The sequence below is a fragment of the Ctenocephalides felis genome, unplaced genomic scaffold (assembly GCF_003426905.1).
Source record: "Ctenocephalides felis isolate EL2017-DRISC unplaced genomic scaffold, ASM342690v1 CF-g0.4_SCAFFOLD_01604, whole genome shotgun sequence".
Classification (NCBI taxonomy): domain Eukaryota; kingdom Metazoa; phylum Arthropoda; class Insecta; order Siphonaptera; family Pulicidae; genus Ctenocephalides; species Ctenocephalides felis.
The window spans coordinates 5,008,047-5,019,846 of NW_020537758.1; the positions used below are offsets into that span (position 1 = coordinate 5,008,047).

Genomic DNA, 11,800 nt, shown 5'->3' on the forward strand with positions numbered 1-11,800 from the left:
TTTATAATAAATCATACATTTATGAAAACTAGATTAAAATCTCTATAAAACTATATCAAACAACATATACAACGTTATGGAAAATTTTAAAAGAAAACATTCTCTAATATGTGAATTGAATTGTAATAAAATTCGAGGACTGAATTTGACCTATCTTGGACCCTTACGCAGTTTTTTGCAAATATCTCAAAACTTTGCAAAAACGTATATAGATAATTATATATCTATAAAAACTAGATAAAATTCTCTATAAAACTGTATCAAACAATATATGTAGTTACATAAAATTTTGAATAAAAGCAAACGTAATTCGTAAATTGTCAATTTATTAATATTGTTATATCTTCACATATACATTTGTTGATTTATATATATATATATATATATATATATATATATATATTGATAAAATTATAAAAATAGTGTAAATGTAGAAAAAGTATAGAACTAAAAAATTTAAAAATAAAAAACAAGAATATAGCAAGAAAAGTAAAAAAGTACACAGCTCTTTTAACTAATAGCAATCAACTAACAAAAAAAAAATTATAATAAAAAATTAACAATAAAACCTTAAACCTAAACCAAATTACATATTATATATATTTTTATATTTTGAAATATGTGAGTTTGGTGTTGATATATATTTTGATGAATTGTTTAGAATCGGGCAGTAACACCAAGTAAAAAAAACTAAAGTAGTTTTTAAATACTTTATTTATCCAACTTTAGTTTTTTTTACTTGGTGTTACTGCCCGATTCTAAACAATTCATCAAAATATTTTTATACATATACTATACCACAGCCTTTATACATTTTAAAAATATATTATAAATCTTATTCTTACTTTATCATTGAATCAACGATACGTTTATGAAGTAGAAATAAAATGTTTAATAACTCTAACACCATATGTAAAAATATATTTTTTAAAACCTAATGTCACTCACAACAAAACGTTACCCCTAAAAAAATATCCAGTCGACCACCTCATTATCAGAAATTCTTTTAAAATTTAAAAATTTATATTATATATATTATTTATTCATTAGATGTACAACTTTGCTTCCGCCGCTTTTATTTCAAACGGAGGCTTTTTTGTATAGAAATCCTAAAGTAAAAACGGCGGAAACAAAGTTGTACAAAAAATATAAAATTATATTTTAAACAATATAATATTATATTTTATACAATATGATATTATATTTATATTATTATTTTAGGCCATAGTAGCACGTTTCGTTAAAACTACAGTACCGGTTTCAGGTAGTGAAGTATTGGAGAAGCGATTGTGGCTGAAATAAAATAGATTAATAGAGTAGAAATAGTATAAATAGAGTAAGAATTTATATTTAAATCTAAATAAATAGATAATATAACAAAAATAAAGTATATGCATAAACAAAATTTAACAAAGTTGAAAATGAGAAAAGAAAATTACAATAATATAGAACAAAATAGTAAGGACAATATAATATATTAAATAAATTGACATTTTACAAATTGCCATTTGCTTTTATTCAAAATTTTGTTATGCAACTATATATATATATATATATATATATATATATATATATATATATATTGTTTGTTGCATTTTCATAGATATTTTTATCTAGTTTTTATAGATATATACTTTCTAAAAACGTTCTTACGAAATATTAAATAATAATAAATAAACTGCACAATTAAGAAGCATCAAAAAACAACGGAATAATAAATTTACGTAAATAGAAAAAAATGTAAATAAATAAATAAATTAATTTAAAAGAATGAAATAAATATTACGAGTAATTGTCATAGAGTTATTTTTAGTCAGTCTTCGGGAAAATTATTTTTAGTCTTCATAACCGATTTTTTTTTTATTATTACTTTAAATCTGTTATAAAATATTGATTTTTAATACTTAGGTCTTTAATTATTCGAAAATTTCAAAGTAAATTCTTATGCTTTGAAGATGTAATAATAAAAGAAGAACTCTGAATTACTCAGATTTAAATAATTTAAATAAAATATTGACAGCAAACTGGATCCGAAAGATTTCTAAGATATCTAAATTTGTAGTCGAATTAATATATTTTAGAAAGTTGTCATTTATTATTTAATAAATAAATTCGAATTGAATAAAATCATATAAAAATGTACTCACATTGCATCATACTTCTGTCGCTCTTGTAAAGATAAAGATGGTCTTGAATTTTTCAAAGCTTCTACAAGATTATCTTTAGAAATCTTATCATCCTGTAAAAAATAAAAAATCGACATATATATATATATATATATATATATATATATATATAATATAAGAAGTTACTGTTAATTGAAATTCATTTACGACTCGGATCATAAAACTTTAAATGAAGTCGTTATCTGATTTATTATAATACAAATCAGTCACACAAAATCTGAAACGATTATTACATTTTCTATAATAACACAATAATACTACATTGCTTTACAATTATTTACAAAATGAAAACAAAGACACTTTAAAACGAATTTAAAATATTCAAAATAGAAACACAAACACTAAAGCAAATTATTTGAAAACAATTATTAAAGGTAAACTAAATTAATTTTATTTTAGGCAGGAAAATATTGCTATTATTGTTTTTGCATCTATATATATTTATATATGTACATTTGTTTAAAAAATAAGTTTATATAAAAAAATGTTAAAATTATTAGACAACCATCTGTAATAAACCATTTTCAAAATTATTTACTGTGAGGTTTTAAAAGATGTATTTATTATAATTATTAACTTCCCGTAGGGTAAGTTATTGTAATGGGCCAAAAATCGGAATTGAAAATTTTTACATTTCTCGACGTTTTGAACGTTTCTGAACGTTTTGGCATACCTCAGAAAAAATGGATGTGTGTGTGTGTGTGTGTGTATGTATGTATGGATACAAATTTCCAGTCACGTTTTAGGGCGCACTGATCAACCGATTTGAATGGTTCAAAAAACATTCGATTCCCATTGATAGGGAAAAGAGCTGATAAGTTTTTGTCAAATGCAGGTCCAGCCGTTTCGGAGATACGGAGCAAAGAGTGCAGAAAATAGAAATCGAATTATTGAGAGAACGGAGTATCCGATTTGAATGATCTAAAAAACATTCAATTAGAAATGATTGGGAGAAGTGTTTATTAGTTTTTGGCAAAGGCAGGCCCAGCCATTTTGAAGATACGGAGCTAAATATGTAAAAAATAGCAGTTTTTGAGAGAACTAACCGTCCGATTTAAATAATTCAAAGAACTTTCTGCTTGTCTTAACAAAATAATTGTATTTGGAAAAAAAAAATTGTTCGTTTTTTTTTTTTTTAGTTTTTTGTATATCGAAAATATTTCAAATTTTATTTTTAATTCTGACTATAATTCAGTTCTAATATACTTTACAAATAATTTCAACTCAGCAATTCAGTTTATATAATTCTATTTATAATAATCTATTTGAAAACATTAAGTATTCCTCGAACATTTCGTTACGGTACGGGAAGTTCCAGCAATTTGCCTTAAGGCACGATGCCATAATTGCCTCAAGACAGAATTCCACTTACAGCTAGTTTTATTCAGTATTTATTAAAATTACTTACATTATTTTCCATTGCAAATTCTTTAGCTTTGCACAAAAGAGCACTTAAATCTGCTCCTGTAAAACCATCGGAATGTTTTGCAACGTCTTGTAGAATATTTTCTGCTGAATTTTCATCACTTTTTAATTGTAATCTGAAAAGAATACACATATATACATATATATTTGTATATATATATATATATATATATATATATATAATATGTATGTATATATCAATATAATATTACTTTTTATTGAATGTAGTCAACGATTTCAAAATATCAAATCTTCCATCAGTGTCCGGAATTGGACATAAAAATTGTGGATCTAATCGTCCTGGTCTTAATAAAGCCGGATCTACAATATAAAAAATACTAAATTAAAATACACTAATTAATATAAACAAATTACAAAAAAATTGTCATATTTCAAAGTAATTTCTTTAAAAAGATCAAAAATGTCTGTACATATTTTTATGAAAACATACCAATTTATTTATACATGATAATTTATTTTATAATTTTATGAATTAATATAATATTTTTTTTATTGTATTTACCTATAAGATCAGGTCGACTCGTAGCAGCTAATATAAAAACACCACCAGTTACATCTCGGGCTTCACAACCGTCTAATTCGGTCAATAATTGATTTACAACTCTATCAGAGACACCAGAAGTGTCATGACCACGTCTGAAAAATTATATAATAACTAATTTAATAACAATAATATATTTTTCAATAATAATTGAGTTAAAGTTAAGTTACCTTGGTGCAAGACTGTCGAACTCATCGAAGAAGAGAATACACGGCCTTGCACTTTGGGCTCTGAGAAAAAAAAGTATAATAAATAAAATACTAATTATTTATATTTAAAATCTTGCATGTTCGGTGAGAACATTTATCAGTGTTTTAGATTTTATTTTCAAAATATAATTTACCTTTTAAATACTTCTCTGACTTGTCTTTCGCTTTCACCAGCATATTTTCCTAAAAGTTCAGGACCACGAACACGAATCAACCTTAATTTACAATACCTGCAAAAATAATAAAATTATATGTATTATTACGCAATTTTGAAAATTAAATATAATATTATTAGTAATACTTTGCTATAATTGTTCCTAATAAAGTTTTTCCACAACCAGGAGGTCCATACAAAAGTACTCCTCTGGACAAAGTAATCGGGGCATTTACGAATATTTTTGGATACTGAAAAAAAATTCATAGGTATAAAAAATAGTATTATATAGCCCGATATACGAGTTTAAAACTCGTTACGTAACAACGCTCATATCTCAAAGCATTTTTTCCAATATATCGCCATTGATTCGTACTAGCACAGTGGTTTGGTCGCGCGTGCATTTTCTTGACAAAATTTCATTTTGCAAAAAAAATTTTATGAAAGTATAAAAAACAATTAATGACGTTGAATAGAAAATAAAATTTCCAATGAATTGATATATAGCATATAAAATTTATCATAATTTTAGCTTGCAAAATGCAGATGTGCATTTTATTCGATATCAGGGCAGGATTTTGTGTTCAGCGAGTGCACGATTTTGTGTTCACCGAGTGCACTTTTTTGACTAAATTGCATTTTGCACAAAATGTTATATTAAAGTGCAAAGCTTAATTATTTAATATAGTTAAATAACAAATAGAATTTACTGTAAACTGAGTAACATATACATTTTTTAACAAAATTTCCGAGATAATTGCATAAAAAATATGGTTAAGGGTTTCTCGTGCGATAGTAATTATTATTAAGTTCGCGCGTGCTCTTTTTTCGCAAAATTAGATTTTGCAAAAAAAATTACATGAAAACTTAATAAACCAATAATGAAATTAAATAGTCGATACAATTCTCAATAAATTGATATATAATAATATAAACATTCTTTAACAAAATTTACGAGAATTTTAGCTTGCAAAATGCAAATGTGCATTTTCTTCGATTTCATGCACGATTGTATCTATGAATGAGTTCAGCGAGTGCACTTTTGTAACAAACTGCATTTTGCTAAGAAAATTTACATGAAAACTTAGTAAACCAGTAACGAAATTAAATAGCCAATTAAATTCTCAATAAACTGATGTATAATAAAATATACATTCTTTAACAAAAGTTACGACAATTTTAGGTTGCAAGATGCAGATTTACATTTAATGCGATTTCTAATTGCATTTACAAAATTGCATTTTGCAAAGAAAATTTATATAAAAGTATGAAAAACAATGACGTTGAATAGACAATAATATTTTCAATGAACTGATATATAATGATATATACATTCTTAAACAAAATTTATGAAAATTTCGCTTGCAAGAGGCAGATGTACATCTTATTCGATTTCAGGCGCGATTCTGTGTTCAGCGAGTGCACTTTTGTGACAAAATTGAATTTTGACAAAAAAATTGTATGAAAGTATAAAAAACAATTAATAACTTTAGATCAGTAAAATTCTCAAAAAACTGATATATAATAATATAGACGTTCTTTAACAAAATTTACGCTAAATTTAGCTTGCAAAATGAAGACTATATTTCAGGTGCGATTTTGTCTATGAATGAGTTCAGCGAGTACACTTTTTTGACAAACTTAGATTTTGCACAGAAAGTTTATAGGAAAGTATAAAAAACAATTAATGACGTCGAATAGACAATAAAATTCCGAATAAATTGATATATAATAATATATGCATTCTTTAACAAAATTTACGCTAAATTCAGCTTGCAAAATGCAGATTTGCATTTAATGCGATTTCAGGCACGGTTCTATGTATTAATGAATCCAGCGCGTGCAGCACTTTTTTGACAAAACTACATTTTGCTAACAAAATTTGTATAAAAATATAAAAAACAATTAATGACATTAAATAAACAATAAAATTTTCAATTAGCTGATATATAATAATATATACATTCTTTAACAAAATTTACGATAATTTTAGCTTGCAAAAGGCAGATTTGCATTTAATTCGATTTCAGGCACGAATGTGAATATGAATGTGTTTAGCGGGTGCACTTTTTTGACAAAAATGCATTTTGCAACAAAAATTGTATGAAAGTGCGAAAAGTAATTTATATAGTTAAATAGACAATGAAATTTATTGTAAGCCTATATATAATAATATATACATACTTTAACAAAATTTACGAAATTTTAGCATAAAAATATAGAAGTAGAAATTTTATTGGATTTCAGGCAATACTCTTGTATTAATGATAATTCATGATGAGCTCGTAACTTAAATTTTACTCGTATGTCGAGGTAGAAAATTGCTCCTTCGTGAGCTCGTATGTCGAAACATTCGTAATTCGGTGTACTACTGTATATATATTTACATTCTACTTACCAAGCTAGGCCACTTAACAAGCTCCAAAAGTTGTTCCTTGACCTCCGACAAGCCTCCAACAGAATTCCAAGTATCACTTAAATCCTCCAAAGACTTCTGCTGATTTGTCTCAGTATCTGATGTCATTATACCAATTGGACGAGTATCAGACAAAGCTTTTAGAACCATTTCATCACTTATTGTCAATAAATGAGCCACGGCAGAATTATTCGATTTAGCTAAAAATATAATAAATGAAATTATCATTTATATGTAATTATATGGTAATTTATTTTTTATCCCATACATTTATTTTTCCAAGCATGGAAACTTGCTCGTTGTGCAAAATCAACAAAATCTTGCATAACATAGCCTTCAGAAATTTCACTGTACAAAGGCCAATTTAAATTTGGTTCTAAATATGCTTCTTGTTTCAACAAATGTTGCATAAGTTTGATCCTGTTTTCCTTAAAATATTAATTCGATTAATATATAATATAATATATATATATATATACACCTAAGTCTGTTTTTACACGGTTTTTTTGTGCACGGTTTCGATATAACACGGTTTGAAAATTGAGTATTTTTAATTTTTTTACACGATTTTATTCCATTTAGCACGATTTGAAATTTTATGTACTTACATTTTTTTTGTCAAATTAAATTTTTGCGAAGTATGTTGATATCACAAAAAAGTATTTATGAAAGAAAAAAGTCTGAAACCATCGATAGTATCGATAGTTTGCGAACACTAGCTTAAAGATTTAAGTGAATTCCCCTTTAGCGCGTACAAACAATTTTTACTGGTCAAAGCAAATGTGAATAGCACTAATTTAGGGAAATTCCCTTTATGTGCATACAAAATCACCCATTTTTGTACAAGATCAATGTCTTTTTTTACACGTTTTTTTTTTACACGGCTTCTTCTGGAACCAATCTACCGTTAAAAACAGACATAGGTATATATATGTATATATATAAAATGGATATGAATATTTATAATCATCATACTTTATCCAGGTCTGGAATTTTATATATTTCCGAAAATAAATGCATTCCTCTCGCTGCATAAATTCGGGAATTTAAAAGTCTTGTCGATTGGCAAGTTGCTATTATGCAAATCTGGTGATGTTTTTGGCATAATGATATTAGGTTGTAGAACATGTCTGATATTCTGGAAAAATTACTAGGTGTAAGTGGCGTTAAATTATACAACTTTGAATTCGTGTTCTGGACGTGACGATCTAGGACGTTTCGCAAGTTTTTCGCAAAGATCTCAAAAGTTTGCAAAAACGTTTATCAAAAATTATATATCTGCAGAAGTAGATAATAAGCTATAAAACTGTATCAAATAAAATATACCATGTTATGGAAAAAATTTAAATAAAATTACCTTTAATGTGATCTAGTTTGAACTTGGTGTTCTGAAATTATTATTTATTATGGATAAATATTTAGAATTATTTTTTCATTCATTTGTTTATTTATTAATTTACTTCTTTAATTTATATATATATATATATATATATATATATATTTATTCATCATTCTAATTTTGTGATCAATTATTTTAAACACAAAATGTAAAACTAAAAAAATTGTACCAAGCACTTCTGTTGGGTTAAGCACAATAAAAAAAACTTAAATTTCTGTAAAATTTTGTAAGGACAAAAATATTTCTAAGTACAACAAAATTCAGATAATTTGATCTAATTATGTTGTGCAAACAAAATTTGGTACTTTCTAAGAAAATTTTTTAAAATCGTCTAAAGTTTGAAAATTTGTACCACTACAATTAAACAAAGTACAATTAAAAACTTAAATCTTATAAAACTTTGTATGAACAAAAATATTTTTAAGTATAAAAAAATTTAGGTAATTTTATCTAATTTCATGTTGCTTCAACAAAATTTGATACGTTCTAAGGAAATTTTTCAAAATCGTCTAAAGTTTAAAAATTTCTACCAAGCCTATGCAAACACGTCATGTTAGGTTAGGTTAGTTTAAGTACAATTACATTCTTGAAATTTTTATGAAATTTTGTCCCAACAAACCCTTTTAATAACATATAAAATACTTTAATAATAAATAATAATTTTAATTACTTACCTGTTGTGCATCAAAATAGCATCAGGAGCATCTCTTTCGGGTTCCACGACTTTCAAAAGTTGTTCCAAATCATCAAAAACAAGCACAGAAGGACTTCTCTGCAAAGTTTCATATAAAACACTTCCTATTTCATTCAGAACAGTTTCGCATCTTCTTCCTTTTAAATTTTTGCATTGGAGAGTTTTCACATGATAGAAAAATGGACTTTGGGACAAACGTTGGCAAATGGATTTGGTAATCGATGACTTGCCTGTTCCTTCAGAACCTGGGAAAAGATAATTGAACTATAGCAACTGCATATTTTTTTTAAATTCTATTAATTTTGTTACCTTCGATTATTATATTGTGTGCAACAGCCTGGTGTTGAAAGTCTTTACTAATGCTTTCTACACATTCGTCAACAATTTGTGTAAAGCCTTGGATGCTTTGACAGTGTTTGTCAACGCCAAAATTGTATTCATTAAACTTATAGTCATCATTTGAAGTTTCAAAATTTTCAAAAACAGCATTTATACTGGTTTTGCTAAAGCAATCAGCATTCAATTCAGCATACATAAGTTCTTCAGGTTTTAAACGTACTTCAACAAAATAATCTTCAGATAATGTTAATTTAATTTTATTGGGGATCAATATTTTGAAATCAGTACTTTTCTGCACGACATAATTTTTAAATAAATCTATCAAATCAAAGGTGTTGTAATTTTGGTATTTTACACCAAAATTCAACTCAATGGCTTCTAATTCTTGTAATTCTTTTACAGGTTGCAGAATTACGTGATCGCCCAAATTTAGATTCAAAGTTTTGCATAAAGCTTTGGAACAAACCAAAGTTTGTTTGTGGTTTTGCAAATTATCAAAATTATATGTACATAACTTTACATACAATTTATAACTATTACCCCCTTCATCTTTTTTTAAATACTTCTGACACGCAGAAACTTTTTGCATTTCATAAACACAACTTGGTTTATGATTTTGGGGCAAATAATTTTTATCAACACCAACAAAATAATCATTTTCTAAAATCTCATTTTGCAAAAATTTCATCGGTATAGTTCTGTATACATCGTATTTGCGTATATTAAATTTTTTGAATAAGATTTCTAATTCTTGTAATATGTTTTCGTCGTTTTTGGGCTCCAAATTGTCAGTTTTTTTGCTGAATTGGTTTTTTAAAAAGTCTGTTAATGTCCAAGAGGCGTCGGAGGGTTTTTGGAAATTTATTTTGTCTTCGGGATGTAAAACTATGACTTGGGTGTCGTTTTCTAAATAGCCCATTGGTAAATTTGGTTCTAGATTTACTACAACAAAAATGTAAATAAATATGCAAAATATTTCTATGACGAAATATATATTTAATCATAAAAAAAATTCTTTTAAATTTTTGTCGATTGTGAAAAATCTTCTGAGAAAGTATCAAATTTTGCTAAAACGTCATGAAATTAGATAAGATTCTTTAAATTTTATTATACCTATAAATGTTTTTGTTCGTACAAAATTTTATGAAATTTTTAATTTAAAATTGATGTATCTAACGGAAATCTCGACATAAGGGTGGTAGAAATTTTCGAATTTGAGACGATTTTGGAAAATTTTCTTAAAAAGTATTAAATTTTGTTTGCATAATTTGAAATTAGATAAAACTATCTATGTTTTGTTGTACTTAGAAATATTTTTGTTCGTACAAAGTTTTATAAAAATTTCAGATTTTAACCGTACTTAAACTAACCGCAGCGTTCGGTACAAATTTTTAAACTTTCGACGATTTTGAAAAATTTTCTTAGAAAGTATCAAATTTTGTTAACAATTTTGAAAAATTTTGTTAGAAAGTATCTAATTTCGCTAACAGAACATAAAATTAGATAAAATTTCATAAAATTTTGGTGTACTTATGAATATTATTTGGAATTATGAATGTATTTATAAATTTAATTAAAATATACAAGTGCTTTTGTTGAACAGAACTAACATGGACATCTTTTTAGTTTTCTAGAAAAATGTTAAAAAATTTATTGAACACAAATAAAAATAAATATATAGTTGAGAAACTTTTTAAATAGTTTAAAATGCTGTATTGATAAGTGACTTACCGACTTCAAATTTAATACACAACGTCTTCGAGCACCACAAAGTCAATATCTGCTTATCACAAACGACACGTATTTGATCCATAAAAACATTCTGCACTTTATTAGCATTAGATTCCTACAATAAACAACTATAAAACAACTCATATAAACTTAAAAAATTTAGAATTATAATATATATATATATATATATATATATATATATATATATAATTATTACCAACAAGATCCAATCTTCATCACTCGATGGAACAATGTGAATAGATTTCAAACTGCCCGAGTGTGAAATTAAGGAACAAACTATTGCATCACCTTCTTTTAGGTCCATGGATTTTGCAAACATTGAATTTAGGCCACACACATTGTCATCGAAGGTATCGTAGAAAGATTGTTGGAGAGGTTTGGGGTCACAGGTGAGGTAGAAGGTTTTGCCATTTTGTTTTACACATATGCAACTCCCCTGAAGAAAAAGAAAAGAAATAATATATATATATATATATATATATATATATATATATATATATATATATAGTTATTTATATATACATATATATATATATATATGTATATGTATATATATATAACTTGAGTTTTCAATCATTGTGTAAATTTCTATAGGTTAAGTGTAAAGTTTAGAAATTGCACTTTAATCTTTAATATGTATATAAATATATGGACATATAAAATA

General features: G+C 25.7%; 1 protein-coding gene across 1 annotated transcript; it reads right to left on the reverse strand.

Annotated features, from left to right (window-relative positions):
* Nucleotides 1–1,217: 1,217 nt before the first annotated feature.
* Nucleotides 1,218–11,541, reverse strand: LOC113372899 (peroxisome biogenesis factor 1). The gene is made up of 15 exons (XM_026613236.1): nucleotides 11,333–11,541; nucleotides 11,116–11,230; nucleotides 9,355–10,326; nucleotides 9,026–9,290; nucleotides 7,928–8,090; nucleotides 7,221–7,380; nucleotides 6,935–7,152; nucleotides 4,684–4,787; nucleotides 4,517–4,612; nucleotides 4,344–4,403; nucleotides 4,135–4,268; nucleotides 3,824–3,932; nucleotides 3,595–3,727; nucleotides 2,148–2,239; nucleotides 1,218–1,293 (listed from the first exon to the last, which is right to left on the reverse strand). The coding sequence occupies exons 1-15, from the start codon at nucleotides 11,453–11,455 to the stop codon at nucleotides 1,218–1,220; spliced, it is 2,820 nt and encodes a 939-aa protein (XP_026469021.1). The 5' UTR covers nucleotides 11,456–11,541.
* Between the last annotated feature and the right edge of the window lie 259 nt (nucleotides 11,542–11,800).